This window comes from Ascaphus truei, chromosome 5 (assembly GCF_040206685.1).
Source record: "Ascaphus truei isolate aAscTru1 chromosome 5, aAscTru1.hap1, whole genome shotgun sequence".
Taxonomy (NCBI): domain Eukaryota; kingdom Metazoa; phylum Chordata; class Amphibia; order Anura; family Ascaphidae; genus Ascaphus; species Ascaphus truei.
In genome coordinates, this window is record NC_134487.1 from 96,134,706 (window position 1) to 96,153,942 (window position 19,237).

At 42.8% G+C, this 19,237-nt stretch overlaps 1 protein-coding gene across 1 annotated transcript in view; it reads right to left on the bottom strand.

Annotated features, from left to right (window-relative positions):
* Nucleotides 1-19,237, bottom strand: part of LGR5 (leucine rich repeat containing G protein-coupled receptor 5) — a 211,320-nt gene that overhangs the window by 118,615 nt on the left and 73,468 nt on the right. The window contains exon 2 of the mRNA XM_075600238.1: nucleotides 7,947-8,018. Coding sequence (XP_075456353.1) covers nucleotides 7,947-8,018 — 72 coding nt within the window. The remainder of the gene's footprint in view (nucleotides 1-7,946; nucleotides 8,019-19,237) is intronic.

The window sequence follows — 19,237 nt, forward strand, 5'->3', positions numbered from 1 at the left end:
CCATACTGTACAGTATGCGAGGAATGACTTCAATCCCAAAAAGTTCTGCAAAACTGTGTTTGACGACAACGTGGAAATGTCGAGGATAATATGCTGTATTGATGGTGCAAATGCCAGCGTCTACTCCACTCAGATCACTCACAAGCTTGTTCAGGGAGAAAGCTTGAAAACAACACGGGCTCGTAAGTTCCACAGAGTAGCGTATAATGAAAGCAGATGGATAACAAGCCTCACGTCCACTGTCTGAACAATTATGCGTCCTGTACTCTGTCGCCTCAGGTTCCATACAACCCACTGCTGATGAGGTAAGTAAATGTAGCAAGGTGTTCCTGTAGTAATGCATTGCTACAATGTGGCTGTGTGAGCTGTATAAAACATCAGATAAGAAAACTTTTGAAAGCAGCTGAACATAAGACTGATTCAAGTCTCAGCTAACATCACTGTGACGTCTCTAACGTGGATCCAACAAGTTTCGTCACGCTAACAGGTGATGTTATCTGAGACTTGGATCAGTCTTCAAACACAGTTTTGCGGAACTTTTTTGGATTGAAGTAATTCCTCACATACTATATGGTGACTATATTTGGACTTTGTATCTCTCTGCTATCCCTTGTCCCCCCTGCCCCTATATGTATTTTAATGCATTTCAACAATTGAGTGTTTTGTAAGCTTGCCTTATAGTGTGCGCTCTCTCTTTCTATATAAATATATATACAGTACATGGTAAAGGAGGCAGTCAGCACTCCAATAGTAGATGTATACAAGCATGTGCTTGTCCCATAAGAATTGTATAAAAAGTACGATACCGTGAACACACGAGATCAGGAGACAGCACTCTCAGGTCATAAACAGGTCAAATACTTATATTGGTACACAGGCACTATAGATACAGGTATATAAATAATATATATATATATATATATATATATATATATATATATATATATATACACACACGTGCAATTTATATATGTGTAGAGAGATAGTGCAAATAAATCTAACTGTGTAGGACTTCATCTTTAATATAGATATGCAGAGTGTAAAATGACACTAATATAAAGCTGTCTTTAAAGCATAGGGATATCAAAGAAGAAAACTATTAAAAACAAAACTTTAGTTTAGTCAACTTATTGACATCAAACAATCTTCCGCTCTTCTCTGTTACTTGAGCGTTGTAATGTTGATATCTATAATCGTCACCTGAAGCAGCAGACGTGCATTGTGCACTGTCAGATGTCACTGCGAGATTCATGTTTTCTCTATTCAAGGCAAAATGGGTTTGCAAGCAAAGCAATCATAACGCCTTACATTCAGGTCAGTGAGTTCTAAAACAGGGGAGTACAAACTGCACAGTAACTCATACCTATAATTAAATGGCTTTATTATACTGTATGAGCAAAAAAAAAAAAGCCAATCAAAGAAAAGATTTAGGGATGTCATAAACAAATAGAGAGGATGTTGGGCTTAGCCTAAAAAAAAGTAAGAACGGACTCATTATTGGCGTCAGTTTAATGAGATCATCTACACCATATCACTTGTCCTGATTCACCATCTCATTACTGGAAACTGGGAAACCCTTTAAATCCACTACAGCACGTAAAATGAATGTAGTAGATGACACAAAAGTACACTACTAATCAAATGATTAATATGTTGTATTTACTTAATGATTTTAGCAACAAAGCTCTAAGCAATTACATATATATTAGTACCCACCTCCTGAGATGAAAATCTTGTAGCCCATTCTTTATGCTCTGTATTGCATGGCGGCCGCAAAGACATGATAAATATTGGGATTAGCCAATTAAAGGTGGACCAACTGAATCAAAGGAATATTAAGTAATTTACCCAGGAGTATGTGGTTGGAACTGAACCCACAAGCTTGTGGATTCAACACTCATGAGGTAATTCTATCTACTGTACCCTAGTAGTTGGTTGGGCCATTTTCGTCTGAAAACCCCATAAGACTTGAATGGGATTTTTTGTCGAAAATGGTCTGAAAGGCCACTTTGGGTTATATAGATGTAACAAATTTTCTGGTCTGGCTGACCCACCCAATCTCACATTGGCCCCTGTGGTCTAACCAGTCCCCATTACATGGTTGTGTCTGGTGGTGCACCTGTTGGCAACAGGACTCCTGAGTCTCCCGCATGATGGTGTATGGGGAATGTCAACCAAGACAGGCAGCAAAGGTAGTGTGCTAGAGTCCTACCTACATACAGTGCAGCGCCTCCACCTCATCAGGATCTCTGCGTCCGCAAGGAGATGGTTCTGATGAGGAACTCCTTCTTGATGGTGCCTTCCGCTGTGGAGTAACTTCACACTCACACATTGGGGTTTCTTTGATCAAGGGCATCTTTATTGTAGTTGGTATGGGCAAGCTGCCCCTCACAGCTAGCAGCTTAGCCGATCATTGTCTGTGCTTTCCCTTCCAAAGGTCCGTCCTCCCAATGGAGTTGGATCACCTCTCCCCTCAGGGAGATCACCACTTGTGCCAGGTCCCTGGACACAGTGTAGGCCCGGCCAGCCTTGCTGCTGCTGGCCCTTGAGTTAGAACTGTGTCACTAGTTAACTCACTAGTGGAAACCTTGGCCTTCTGCTCTGAACTCAGCCTTGCAGAACACCCTTGACACACTAACTTTGGGCAGTGCTGTGCCTTATATACCTCAGGAACAGGCACATCTCTTATGTCACTAACGGTGGACTCAGAGCATGTTACCACTCCCCTTGAATACATATGACACCTCACCAGGGTGTGAGGGCAAACCTCCATGATTGATGCTGGCAACCCTGTAACTTACCAGGCTTACTGCCAGCATGAGAGAAAACTGTATGCCATTTTACAGCATGGCTACATAGAATTACCCCCCTAATCATTAAGCCCCTTTCCAGGGGACTTTTGGATCTGATATTATTTTTAGCATGTGAAAATATGTAATGTACTACCCAAGGAAACGGTAATGGCAAATACAATGGCTGTGTTTAAGAAAAGACTGAGAGGGGGGGGGGGGGAAGAGACTGGATATTTTCTTAGACAGAAACGGAATGTAGGGATATGCAGAACAGATTCAAACATAGTCAGAGTATTGATCCATGAAGTGATTAGCTAAGGTCCAGAACATTTTCTTTTTTGCCCTCCAAATATTGCCCTGAATTTTTAAGTTTGCCTTTTTGTGGATCAACAGAAACATTAATATAGTATAAGTGTCTTATCCAGTTTCAAAGTCCAACATGAGCTAGTACTCAATAGACGCCTATATTTTTTTCCATCCCAACTACTATATGATTATGTATATACCACATGCTTAACATTTTGTAAAATCACATATTTAACTACACCCCCATGTGCAATATTGCTTAGTGTCAATTTCAGCAATACCAATTTAATATATTTTAGCAACAAAATCACAGCCGTGGCTGATGGAAATGGCATGAATAAATATAAATATATATCAATTTCATATAAAATGATTTAGCACGAATATGTTCACTATTATTATTGAATGTTAGAAATCATTGTGTATCCTTATTTGATATGGTTGTTAATAATAGGAATAAAATAATCTAATTAAGCCACTGGAAGGACTATAATCTGGATCCTGAACAAGGGGGAGAGGGAGATAGATGTCAGAGGTATGGCAAATAGGCTTCCTTGAAAAGGTGAGTTTTCAGGTCGTTTTTAATCATCTAAAAGCTGGGGGAGAATCTGATGGTTTGGGGTAGGGAATTCAAGAGAGAGGGGTCAGCACAGGAGAAGTCTTGCAGGCAGGAGTGAGAGGAGGTAATAAGGCAGGAGTGAGAGGAGGTAATAAGGCAGGAGAGGAGGATGTCATGGACAGAATGTAGGCAGCCATTAGGTACAGCTGAACCCCGTTATAATGCGGTCCTTGGGGTCCACAACCCCGAGACCGCGTTATAACCGGGGTCGCGTTAAAATTTCACCGGCATCTAGCTCTGCACACAACGGGAGAGAAGAGCAGAGAGACGAGCACATGAAGAAAAAAAACGACGCAGCACACAACGAGAGAGACGAGCACGTGGAGGAGCAGAGAGAAGAGCACTTAATGGAGATTAGGAGAGAGCAGCACGTGTACACAGCCCTATGAAGTGAGGAGAGAGATCTATATGCCGGTAAGGCGGATTTCAAATCGGGAGCCATGCTCAGACCACGTTATATGCGGATTCGCGTTGTAGCGGATCATGCTATAACGGGGTTGAGCTGTATATATTTTTGGGGCTGAGATGTAAAAGTGGGGCAGCGTCCTCGAGAGCTTTGTTAGTCAGAGATAGGGTTTTAAATTTGATGGGATATCAGTACTGGTGCAGCAGAAGTGGAGCAGTCAGTGAGATAGATGTGTCTGGCTGCAACATTTTAGATGGATTGGAGTTGGGATAGGCCACGGGGTTGCATCCTTTCAAGGAAGAAGAGACGTTTTATAAACAAATGTCTTTATCCAAAATATTCAGAGAGCCGCAACACAGGCATGAATATTACACCCCCACAAACACATACATATACTGTACACACACTAATGCTATATACTGTATAAGCATTAACATAGGACAAACTTACTTCAATCAGTATTAGGGAAAGGAAACAATATGTGGGGGAATAAAATTCATCTCCCAATAATAAGTCCCTTTTTTTTTTTTTTTTTTTAATTTCTGTGCAAAACAGTTTGTTATTTTCAAATACACAATAAATACATACACTATCCCCCCCAAATACACACGCACACACTAACCCCCAAATACATAAACACACACACACTACCCCCAAATACACACACACTACCCGCCCAAATACATACATACACTACCCTCCCAAATACAAAAACACTACACCCCCAAGTACTCACACACACTACCCCCGAATACACACACACTACCCCCTAAACCCCTAATACACACACACACACACACACACACACACACACACACACACACACACACACACTACCCCTAAATACTCACGCACACACTACCCCCCCCCAAATACATACACACTACCCCCCTAAAATACATACATACACACATACACACACTCTTACACTGGGCCTTCATCTCTCCCTCACTGTCCTGCCGGTGGCTGTGGATGGGGGCCCCCGGCCGGTGCTGGTCAGGCCTCTTGTTGCCACTAGGCATCTCCCCTGCTGCTGGTCTGCTCCTGCAATGTCCCACGTCTGACTTTTCTGTGACATCTGCGCCCACTGGAAGTTGCAGTTCACACTTCCGGCGCACACAGGCTTGAGAGAGGCCCGGTATGGGACAGTGCAGGAGGTAGGCCAGCAGCTGGGGAGATGCCCGGCAGCAACAAGAGGTCCGACCAGCATCGACCGGGCCCCCCCGCAGCCCCGGCAGGACAGTGAGGGAGAGAGGCAGCAGCTGGGGTGCGGAAACCTGAAGGAGGAGAGCTGCATATAGGTGCAGAAAGAGCTGCAGGTTGCCGACCCCTGGGATAGGCGGACAAGGGAAATGCCAACTAAGAGAAGTTTGCAGTAGTCAAGGCGGGACAAGATGAGTGGATGAATTAGGATTTTACTTGCATCAAGAGTGAGAAAAGGGCGTCTTTTGGCTATATTTCAAAGGTGGAGATGGAAGGTCCTCATGAGGGACTGAATGTGAGGAATAATGGAGAGATCAGTCAAAGATAACCCTAGGCAGCGTGCTTTGAGGTATTGAGGAGATTGTGGTGTTATTGACAATGAGGGACAGTGTGGGTGGCAGACTAATCTACAATTAATCCACAAAAATAATCCACTTTTACAAACATACTGGACAATATGCATATTAACCCATTCATATAGAAGTTCAGTGAACAGGGCCAATGTATTCAGCTGCAGGAAAGTAGCATTATTCTTAAAACGGTCAGAGCAAACCTTGTTTTCATTAAACAAACGATAAATTAAAAAAAAAAATTAAATGCAAACAGATATTTAGATTTTTCATGTTATCATTGATGCAATATCTGGAAAGAAGAGCTGCAAGTGCTACATTTTCAATAAATTGGATACATCTGTTGATTCACTTTCTAAAACGGAGCTCTACAGTTGTACAATCACACAGCACTCGTACAGAGAGTGATGGGTTTGAACTATAATAGTATGTTTATACAACCTCGTGTGCTATCATCGCTCAATTCATTGAAAGGGGAGGAACAACTCAAGGATTTTTTACATTGAGTGATTGTGAGGACAATCACTGATAAAATATCACCATAACCAAAAAAACAACAACTTTGTAACCCCTTTTCTTTGGAATGCACTGCAAACCCCTTTTACAGTCAAGGGTTTATTTTAAACATTTGTTGCTTCTTTTTTCTTTAGAAAGTACTGTACATACATTTTTGTGCAAAGACTTTTGTGTGGATATATTTCACAGCTACAAACAGTAGTTCTCTTTACAGACACATTCCCTAAAACACCTACAGCTCTTCAACATTTTTACAGTTGTTTTAAAGTAATTTAGGAAATGCACAGTTATGTGACTGAGAACAACATGTTCTTTTATAAACGGAAGATTCTGTGGTTGGGAGCAGGAGGCAGGCAATGGAAATCTCGCTCCGAATATTTTCCTGAGGCACTGTTCATAATGAAGTATACAATGGAGAACCAAGGTACCAATAATTGTATCTCTTTTTCTCTACAGTAGAACATATGATTGTTCAAAGTTCAGATAGGGTTTTAATAAAAAAAATAAAAATACAAGGCCATGTCTGTTAAGTGCTGCTATGTCAAAAGACAATCTAGTAAATGTGGGCCATAATGTTTATACAATGGTTTATCATTGTATGTTTCATAAATATTTATAAGTCTAATATATAAGTGTGTGCATCTATATACAATTAGCATGGTTCATCCTCGTGATATCAGTATCGGGCACAGGGTCCGTCCCCGAGATAGCAGGTTCGGGTGCAGGCTCCGCCCCGAGTTTGATCCACACTTTGGTACAGCTGGTGCTTCATCAGTAACTGCTGTGCAGACCCTGCCCAGCAATGAATCAGGGGTCTGATTCTAGTATTGGCTTCTGCTGTGCAGCCCTTCACTTATTGGCTGTTCCTCCTTTATAGGCTCAGCGATTCCCTCTGCAAATCGGCTGAGCATAATAGTTCTTTACATGTGACGTTGTGCTGGTCACAAGCACTCTGTTGTGCCCTGTCCTGTCTTGCCTTGCTGTGCCTTGTTTTGTCTTGCAGTATCTTACCTGAACCTTGGCTACTGTCTACTACCAACTGTCTCTCTCCAACCCTCGACCGCGGCTAGTGACCCCAACGATTCATACCCTCTCCTACATTCGACCACGGCTAGTGACCCCAACAATCCATACCCTCTCCTACCTCCGACCACGGCGAGTTTATCTACGTTCCTTACTTCTCTTACCCTGACCTGGATACCCACGACTACGAATCTGTATTCCGGACACGGCTGCAGGTCTGTGTTTCTATATCCCCACATCGGCCTTGCGGTTCAATTCAGTTTGTGGCGAGAACCCGTTACATATATTTATAGAGTGAAATCATTAGTCCAAATACTGCTGTCATATATTGCTGGTCTCCATTGTCCCACTGACACCATGAAAATCAAACAACAATTTTTCATTATAATCTTACTGTCAATTTCAATCAATATAACCAAGCATTGAAATCTTTAATATCCTGCTTTCCAAGAAGCTTTCCAGTTCTCTTAAACAGCTTGTGCTTCAACCTTATAATTTGCATGACTGAGTTCCTAGAAAACCTGCAGCCTTGAAGTTAGTCATTTATAGACACTTTCCTTCTAGAATACCAAGAAACCCATTTTTTAAATGTTTCCTCGCGTGCCAGCGAAACGTGTCAGTGCCGACAGCTTCCTGCAATGTCTTATCAGGTTCCCACAGCAAATAGGAGACGCAAACACAAGAATGAGTCCTGGGCCAGGAATGCCCTGCAGCTTTACAAAGATACTTACAGCTCTTCCAGAAGGTGGAGATTGTGCAGGGCGTTGGAGGGCAGCTTAGTTATGTTGTTCATACTGAGATCCCTGCAGGGGGAAAAAAAATAAAGAAAGAATGATAACCAGCAGCCCAATTAAAAGATTTTAAAAGTTCAATATCTTCAAAAAGAACTTAAAATTATACTCACTGTGCATAAACTATCATAGCATCGTGGCATGTATTTTTAGATCCTTGAGAAACTGGAAAGGTGCGAAAGCACTTATCTTTAATTTCTTTGAAAACTCTCCCAGCATGGTGGGTATACAGGAGATATGCATTCACTTTTATAAACCTATGCAAATATCTTTTTTGCTAAGCCTCCCTTATTATACCTGTCAAATCTCACTCACTGAAAAGCAGATTCATTCAATTATAATCATTATTTCAAATCCTGTTTTCAAGAACACTCACAAATAGGAAATATACAATAATGACTTAGAGCTATTTCATACTTTAAATTAGTCCTGATTTCTGCTACTTTGGAATTACTTTTGAATTCTGCAACTATTCGGTCCACGCTCCTGACTAGCCCTTATAAAACAAAATCTATTCTGTGATATTCTGCAGGAAATTATTTAGTGTTCAGAAGGTGTTACATGTGTAGAAGATTTGAGCCCAGTTGGAACTCCATTCACAAAATACAGTACCTATTGTGCTATCCCACTTAAAAATAGACTTCATCATTGCAATCATGTGAATGTACTCAGCCATAACACCATGTCAAACTTCTGGTAACTTTTGAATAGATTAAGATATTCTTAATAGAAATGTAATTTTAGGGCACAGAGCCTAGTTCTGATTAGGCAAGTTATATACCTTCCTGTCTCTGATGACTTTCCCAGATATCACGGAACATACTGTATAACACATAAAGGAAAGAATGTTAGGAGCTTGTTAGGTATTCCGCTGCAAAGCTGTAAAGCAGTTCTTAGGAAATCACAATGATGGCCATTAAGAGGATCGGAGGATGTAGTTTAATCAAGATGGAGAGAGTAAAAATGACTTTTGTTAAACATATTTTGAAAAAGGAAAGAAAGGTAGATTGAAAGAAAACTGGTGTGACTGCAAAATTAAGTTATATATTGAAGGTTTACTCTGCTAAATTCGCATGCTAAAAAAAGTTTTTTCCATTTCTTCCAAATAAACAAAATATGCTAAGCATATGATGTCTGAAAAGTTGGTTTGTGCATTAACTGCTACCACCTCTCTAAAGCTCTTATTCAATAAGCTCAGAAGCCTTTGATTGCAGTACAACTGACCGAGAACTGCCATTGACTTGCATATAAATTTTCAGCCAATGGTTGTTTGATTGGCATACTAAAAGTTTATCCTATGTTATAGGGCTAACCAATGGGTGAGGCCATTCCTCCTTTTCAACCGGAGTCCTCCGCCCAGCGAATTTGGGGGACCCACCTGGCCTATAGAGGAAGTTTGGCTTAACTTTCACAAATGTCCCAGCGTCTTGGTGGGCCAGCTCCCCACTGATTGCCAAATCTCCATCCACTCTACAGGGTCCGAGCTCTCTCCCACTTGTGGCATTCCATAAGAATCTAACCCAACTGAACTCCCCTTCACTCAACAACTGGGTGTCCCAGGTCAGTACTGTGTGCTGGGCACTATAAATTATGTAGGCAGGCCCGACAGTACCCTCATAATATATCAGGTAAGTCATAGGGACTCGTTGTGTTCCAGGTTTTGATGGGCTGACCGCTTTAAGGGGGCGGCAAGCTGATCAAAAGGGAAGTGGGGCACTCTCAAGTTCCATTTTCCTGCACTCGGGTACCAATCAGTCATATGCTAGCTTCTGGAGAGATCACATGACTGTAACTGGTGAAGGTCAGGTGGCATTCTGTTTCCAGTCCTACCTATCAAACCGCTCTTTTAGTGTTTCCTTCTTTGGTGTCTCCTCCTCTTCACTCTCTCTTCTGTCAGAGTTCCACAAGGCTCTGTCCTTGGCCCTCTGCTCTTTTGACTCTATGCCTCTTCTCTTGGTGAACTAATACAATCTTTTAGCATTTAGTATCATCTCTATGCTGATGACACCCAAATCTACCTCTCCTCTATCTGCAATCTCCTCCTGGATGTCCCACCGTTACCTGGCGCTTAACATGTCTAAAATAGAATTAATAATCTTTCTCCCTACCACTGTCAAGAATACCACAATCTCATCAACACATCAAACCCGTTGCCTAGGGTTGAATATTGACTATACCTTCTCTTTCATTCCTCACATTCAAGCCTTCACAAAGTCCTGCTACCTCCAATTCCGAAATATTGCTAGGATATGCCATTTTCTTCCTCATGATGCAACTAAAATCCTAATTCATTCACTTATCCTGTCCCGCCTTGACTACTGCAACCTTCTCTTAGTTTGCATTCGCCTCTTCTTCCTGTCCCAACTGCAATCCATCAAAATGTTCTGCTGCCAAACTCATTTACAGGGAAAAGGGACCTTACTCACCACTCCACTATGCAAATCCCTACACTGCCTTCACATATCCTCTAGAATTACATTTCAAACCCTAGCTCTGAATTACAACACTCTCAGCGACGCTGTCCCTCCCTCCCTTACATCTTAGCCCTTATCCCCAAATATATCCAAAAATGCTCCCTACATTCTGCCCACGATATCCGCCTCTCTCCCTGCTATTACTAGAGATGGGCAATTTTTGGGGGCGGATTTGGATCCGCCTCAAATCAGGTGGTTCATCTGTTTGTGCTTGTTTGTCCTTATTTGTATATGTGCATGTCATACTGTTTATGTAATTGATGTTACTCTGTACCCCCACTGCAGAATATGCTGGCACTTTCCAAATAAACAATGAATAATTGTTCATTCAGTAGGTCCGGATTCCCTGCGTAACACTGCCATATCATTCACTTCTCCTACGTAACACTGCCATATCATTCACTTCTCCTACGTAACACTGCCATATCATTCCCTTCTTCTGTGTAACCCTGCCATATCATTCCCTTCTCCTGCGTAACACTGCCATATCATTCACTTCTCCTACGTAACACTGCCATATCATTCACTTCTCCTGCGTAACACTGCCATATCATTCATTTCTCCTGCGTAACACTGCCATATCATTCCCTTCTCCTGCGTAACACTGCCATATCATTCACTTCTCCTGCGTAACACTACCATATAATTCCCTTCTCCTACGTAACACCGCCATATCATTCACTTCTCCTGCGTAACGCTGCCATATCATTCCCCTCTCCTGCGTAACACTGCCATATCATTCACTTCTCCTGCGTAACGCTGCCATATCATTCCCCTCTCCTGCGTAACACTGCCATATCATTCCCTTCTCCTGCGTAACACTGCCATATCATTCCCTTCTCCTACGTAACACTGCCATATCATTCACTTCTCCTACGTAACACTGCCATATCATTCCCTTCTCCTGCGTAACACTGCCATATCATTCCCTTCTCCTGCGTAACACTGCCATATCATTCCCCTCTCCTGCGTAACACTGCCATATTATTCACTTCTCCTGCGTAACGCTGCCATATCATTCCCCTCTCCTGCGTAACACTGCCATATCATTCCCTTCTCCTGCGTAACACTGCCATATCATTCCCTTCTCCTGCGTAACACTGCCATATCATTCCCTTCTCCTACGTAACACTGCCATATCATTCACTTCTCCTACGTAACACTGCCATATCATTCCCTTCTCCTGCGTAACACTGCCATATCATTCCCTTCTCCTGCGTAACACTACCATATCATTCCCTTCTCCTGTGTAACACTGCCATATCATTCACTTCTCCTGCGTAACACTGCCATATCATTCCCTTCTCCTGCGTAACACTGCCATATCATTCACTTCTCCTGCGTAACACTACCATATCATTCCCTTCTCCTGTGTAACACTGCCATATCATTCACTTCTCCTGCGTAACACTGCCATATCATTCCCTTCTCCTACGTAACACTGCCATATCATTCACTTCTCCTACGTAACACTGCCATATCATTCCCTTCTCCTGCGTAACACTGCCATATCATTCCCTTCTCCTGCGTAACACTACCATATCATTCCCTTCTCCTGTGTAACACTGCCATATCATTCACTTCTCCTGCGTAACACTGCCATATCATTCCCTTCTCCTGTGTAACACTGCCATATCATTCACTTCTCCTGCGTAACACTGCCATATCATTCACTTCTCCTGCGTAACACTGCGATATCATTCACTTCTCCTGCGTAACACTGCCATATCATTCATTTCTCCTGCGTAACACTGCCATATCATTCATTTCTCCTGCGTAACACTACCATATCATTCATTTCTCCTGCGTAACACTACCATATCATTCACTTCTCCTACGTAACACTACCATATCATTCATTTCTCCTGCGTAACACTACCATATCATTCCCCTCTCCTGCGTAACACTGCCATATCATTCACTTCTCCTGCGTAACACTACCATATCATTCACTTCTCCTGCGTAACACTACCATATCATTCATTTCTCCTGCGTAACACTACCATATCATTCATTTCTCCTGCGTAACACTACCATATCATTCACTTCTCCTGCGTAACACTACCATATCATTCACTTCTCCTACGTAACACTACCATATCATTCCCTTCTCCTGCGTAACGCTGCCATATCATTCACTTCTCCTGCGTAACACTGCCATATCATTCACTTCTCCTGCGTAACACTGCCATATCATTCACTTCTCCTGCGTAACACTGCCATATCATTCCCTTCTCCTGCGTAACACTACCATATCATTCACTTCTCCTGCGTAACACTGCCATATCATTCATTTCTCCTGCGTAACACTGCCATATCATTCACTTCTCCTGCGTAACACTGCCATATCATTCCCTTCTCCTGCGTAACACTGCCATATCATTCCCTTCTCCTGCGTAACACTGCCATATCATTCCCTTCTCCTGCGTAACACTGCCATATCATTCACTTCTCCTGCGTAACACTGCCATATCATTCCCTTCTCCTGCGTAACACTGCCATATCATTCACTTCTCCTGCGTAACACTACCATATAATTCCCCTTCTCCTGCGTAACACTACCATATCATTCACTTCTCCTGCGTAACACTGCCATATCATTCACTTCTCCTGCGTAACACTACCATATCATTCATTTCTCCTGCGTAACACTGCCATATCATTCATTTCTCCTGCGTAACACTGCCATATCATTCCCTTCTCCTGCGTAACGCTGCCATATCATTCACTTCTCCTGCGTAACGTTGCCATATCATTCACTTCTCCTGGGTAACACTGCCATATCATTCACTTCTCCTGTGTAACACTGCCATATCATTCACTTCTCCTGCGTAACACTGCCATATCATTCACTTCTCCTGTGTAACACTGCCATATCATTCACTTCTCCTGCGTAACACTGCCATATCATTCACTTCTCCTGCGTAACACTACCATATCATTCCCTTCTCCTGCGTAACGCTGCCATATCATTCACTTCTCCTGCGTAACACTGCCATATCATTCCCTTCTCCTGCGTAACACTGCCATATCATTCACTTCTCCTGCGTAACACTGCCATATCATTCACTTCTCCTGCGTAACACTGCGATATCATTCACTTCTCCTGCGTAACACTGCCATATCATTCATTTCTCCTGCGTAACACTGCCATATCATTCACTTCTCCTGCGTAACACTGCCATATCATTCACTTCTCCTGCGTAACACTGCCATATCATTCACTTCTCCTGCGTAACACTGCCATATCATTCATTTCTCCTGCGTAACACTGCCATATCATTCACTTCTCCTGCGTAACACTGCCATATCATTCACTTCTCCTGCGTAACACTGCCATATCATTCACTTCTCCTGCGTAACACTGCCATATCATTCACTTCTCCTGCGTAACACTACCATATCATTCACTTCTCCTGCGTAACACTGCCATATCATTCACTTCTCCTGCGTAACACTGCCATATCATTCACTTCTCCTGCGTAACACTGCCATATCATTCCCTTCTCCTGCGTAACACTACCATATCATTCACTTCTCCTGCGTAACACTGCCATATCATTCCCTTCTCCTGCGTAACACTGCCATATCATTCCCTTCTCCTGCGTAACACTGCCATATCATTCACTTCTCCTACGTAACACTGCCATATCATTCCCCTCTCCTACGTAACACTGCCATATCATTCCCTTCTCCTGCGTAACACTACCATATCATTCACTTCTCCTGCGTAACACTACCATATCATTCACTTCTCCTGCGTAACACTACCATATCATTCACTTCTCCTGCGTAACACTACCATATCATTCACTTCTCCTGCGTAACACTGCGATATCATTCACTTCTCCTGCGTAACACTGCCATATCATTCATTTCTCCTGCGTAACACTGCGATATCATTCACTTCTCCTGCGTAACACTGCCATATCATTCACTTCTCCTGCGTAACACTGCCATATCATTCCCTTCTCCTGCGTAACACTGCCATATCATTCACTTCTCCTGCGTAACACTGCCATATCATTCCCTTCTCCTGCGTAACACTGCGATATCATTCACTTCTCCTGCGTAACACTGCCATATCATTCATTTCTCCTGCGTAACACTGCGATATCATTCACTTCTCCTGCGTAACACTGCCATATCATTCATTTCTCCTGCGTAACACTGCGATATCATTCACTTCTCCTGCGTAACACTGCCATATCATTCACTTCTCCTGCGTAACACTGCCATATCATTCACTTCTCCTGCGTAACACTGCCATATCATTCACTTCTCCTGCGTAACACTGCCATATCATTCACTTCTCCTGCGTAACACTGCCATATCATTCCCTTCTCCTGCGTAACACTGCCATATCATTCACTTCTCCTGCGTAACACTGCCATATCATTCCCTTCTCCTGCGTAACACTGCCATATCATTCCCTTCTCCTGCGTAACACTGCCATATCATTCACTTCTCCTGCGTAACACTGCCATATCATTCCCTTCTCCTACGTAACACTACCATATCATTCCCTTCTCCTGCGTAACGCTGCCATATCATTCATTTCTCCTGCGTAACGCTACCATATCATTCACTTCTCCTGCGTAACACTGCCATATCATTCACTTCTCCTGCGTAACACTGCCATATCATTCACTTCTCCTGCGTAACGCTACCATATCATTCACTTCTCCTGCGTAACACTACCATATCATTCACTTCTCCTGCGTAACACTGCCATATCATTCCCCTCTCCTACGTAACACTGCCATATCATTCACTTCTCCTGTGTAACACTGCCATATCATTCACTTCTCCTGCGTAACACTGCCATATCATTCACTTCTCCTGCGTAACACTGCCATATCATTCACTTCTCCTGTGTAACACTGCCATATCATTCACTTCTCCTGCATAACACTACCATATCATTCCCTTCTCCTGCGTAACGCTGCCATATCATTCACTTCTCCTGCGTAACGCTGCCATATCATTCCCTTCTCCTGCGTAACACTGCCATATCATTCACTTCTCCTGCGTAACACTGCCATATCATTCACTTCTCCTGCGTAACACTGCCATATCATTCACTTCTCCTGCGTAACACTGCCATATCATTCATTTCTCCTGCGTAACACTGCGATATCATTCACTTCTCCTGCGTAACACTGCCATATCATTCACTTCTCCTGCGTAACACTGCCATATCATTCACTTCTCCTGCGTAACACTGCCATATCATTCACTTCTCCTGCGTAACACTGCCATATCATTCCCTTCTCCTGCGTAACACTACCATATCATTCACTTCTCCTGCGTAACACTGCCATATCATTCCCTTCTCCTGCGTAACACTGCCATATCATTCCCTTCTCCTGCGTAACACTGCCATATCATTCACTTCTCCTACGTAACACTGCCATATCATTCCCCTCTCCTACGTAACACTGCCATATCATTCACTTCTCCTGCGTAACACTACCATATCATTCACTTCTCCTGCGTAACACTACCATATCATTCACTTCTCCTGCGTAACACTGCGATATCATTCACTTCTCCTGCGTAACACTGCCATATCATTCATTTCTCCTGCGTAACACTGCGATATCATTCACTTCTCCTGCGTAACACTGCCATATCATTCACTTCTCCTGCGTAACACTGCCATATCATTCCCTTCTCCTGCGTAACACTGCCATATCATTCACTTCTCCTGCGTAACACTGCCATATCATTCCCTTCTCCTGCGTAACACTGCCATATCATTCACTTCTCCTGCGTAACACTGCCATATCATTCACTTCTCCTGCGTAACACTGCCATATCATTCACTTCTCCTACGTAACACTGCCATATCATTCACTTCTCCTGCGTAACACTGCCATATCATTCACTTCTCCTGCGTAACACTACCATATCATTCACTTCTCCTGCGTAACACTGCCATATCATTCCCCTCTCCTACGTAACACTGCCATATCATTCACTTCTCCTGCGTAACACTGCCATATCATTCCCTTCTCCTGCGTAACACTGCCATATCATTCACTTCTCCTGCGTAACACTGCGTTATCAATCCCTTCTCCTACGTAACACTGCCATATCATTCACTTCTCCTGCGTAACACTGCCATATCATTCACTTCTCCTACGTAACACTACCATATCATTCCCTTCTCCTGCGTAACACTGCCATATCATTCCCTTCTCCTACGTAACACTGCCATATCATTCACTTCTCCTACGTAACACTACAATATCATTCACTTCTCCTGCGTAACACTGCCATATCATTCCCCTCTCCTACGTAACACTGCCATATCATTCACTTCTCCTGCGTAACACTGCCATATCATTCCCTTCTCCTGCGTAACACTGCCATATCATTCACTTCTCCTGCGTAACACTGCGTTATCAATCCCTTCTCCTACGTAACACTGCCATATCATTCACTTCTCCTGCGTAACACTGCCATATCATTCACTTCTCCTACGTAACACTACCATATCATTCCCTTCTCCTGCGTAACACTGCCATATCATTCCCTTCTCCTACGTAACACTGCCATATCATTCATTTCTCCTGCGTAACACTGCCATATCATTCATTTCTCCTGCGTAACGCTGCCATATCATTCCCTTCTCCTACGTAACGCTACCATATCATTCCCTTCTCCTGCGTAACACTGCCATATCATTCCCTTCTCCTGCGTAACACTGCCATATCATTCATTTCTCCTGCGTAACACTACCATATCATTCACTTCTCCTGCGTAACACTACCATATCATTCATTTCTCCTGCGTAACACTGCCATATCATTCACTTCTCCTGCGTAACACTGCCATATCATTCACTTCTCCTGCGTAACACTACCATAGCATTCTCTTCTCCTGCGTAACACTGCCATATCATTCACTTCTCCTGCGTAACGCTGCCATATCATTCATTTCTCCTGCGTAACACTACCATATCATTCATTTCTCCTGCGTAACACTGCGATATCATTCCCTTCTCCTGCGTAACACTGCCATATCATTCCCCTCTCCTGCGTAACACTGCCATATCATTCACTTCTCCTGCGTAACACTGCCATATCATTCACTTCTCCTGCGTAACACTGCCATATCATTCCCTTCTCCTGCGTAACACTACCATATCATTCATTTCTCCTGCGTAACACTGCCATATCATTCACTTCTCCTGCGTAACACTGCCATATCATTCATTTCTCCTGCGTAACACTGCCATATCATTCCCTTCTCCTGCGTAACACTACCATATCATTCATTTCTCCTGCGTAACACTGCCATATCATTCATTTCTCCTGCGTAACGCTGCCATATCATTCCCTTCTCCTACGTAACACTACCATATCATTCCCTTCTCCTGCGTAACGCTGCCATATCATTCACTTCTCCTGCGTAACACTGCCATATCATTCACTTCTCCTGCGTAACACTGCGATATCATTCACTTCTCCTGCGTAACACTGCCATATCATTCACTTCTCCTGCGTAACACTGCCATATCATTCACTTCTCCTGCGTAACACTACCATATCATTCACTTCTCCTGCGTAACACTGCCATATCATTCCCCTCTCCTACGTAACACTGCCATATCATTCCCTTCTCCTGCGTAACACTGCCATATCATTCTCTTCTCCTACGTAACACTGCCATATCATTCCCCTCTCCTGCGTAACACTGCCATATCATTCACTTCTCCTGCGTAACACTGCCATATCATTCACTTCTCCTGCATAACACTGCCATCATTCACTTCTCCTACGTAACACTGCCATATCATTCACTTCTCCTACGTAACACTGCCATATCATTCACTTCTCCTGCGTAACACTGCCATATCATTCCCTTCTCCTGCGTAACACTGCCATATCATTCACTTCTCCTGCGTAACACTACCATAGCATTCTCTTCTCCTGCGTAACACTGCCATATCATTCCCTTCTCCTGCGTAACACTGCCATATCATTCATTTCTCCTGCGTAACACTACCATATCATTCACTTCTCCTGCGTAACGCTGCCATATCATTCCCTTCTCCTGTGTAACACTGCCATATCATTCCCTTCTCCTGCGTAACACTGCCATATCATTCCCTTCTCCTGCGTAACACTGCCATATCATTCCCTTCTCCTGCGTAACACTACCATATCATTCACTTCTCCTGCTTGCTAAACATTTACACAAACCAGCAGTGAGGTTATATACTAAAATATTGAGAAGGATTATAGCGAACAAAGGAAAGTATGATTAAAAAAACCACTTAAAAAAAATATATATATATATATTTTTTTTTAACTGGAATTATTCTAGAAATGTTAATAAAAATACCACTCGTAAGCACATTCAGATGTCTCAGACAGGTCTGCAGCCCTGCTTTTCACCATGATCTCTTAGCATACAGTGCTTCCACTGCAGCCAGGTATTCTGGGAAATAACATGCAAATGAGTGCAGTGTCACCTTTTACTTCAAATCCATGTTAATATGGACCCCTATAAGCTTATGCCTGCCGTATTACACAGCTTTTCAGCACCGCCTGGGTTAAACCTACTTTTAGTGCAGCAATGTAATTACTACAGTGCAGGTGTGAAAAGCACAGTATCTACAAATAAATGTTTTAACATGAATAAGGGTGAATACACCTTTAATTACATTGTCAGAAAAAAAAAGATATTTTTTATTAAACGAACGTTAAATGAATATTTCAATAATGGTCGAATTGGTTTGGAATT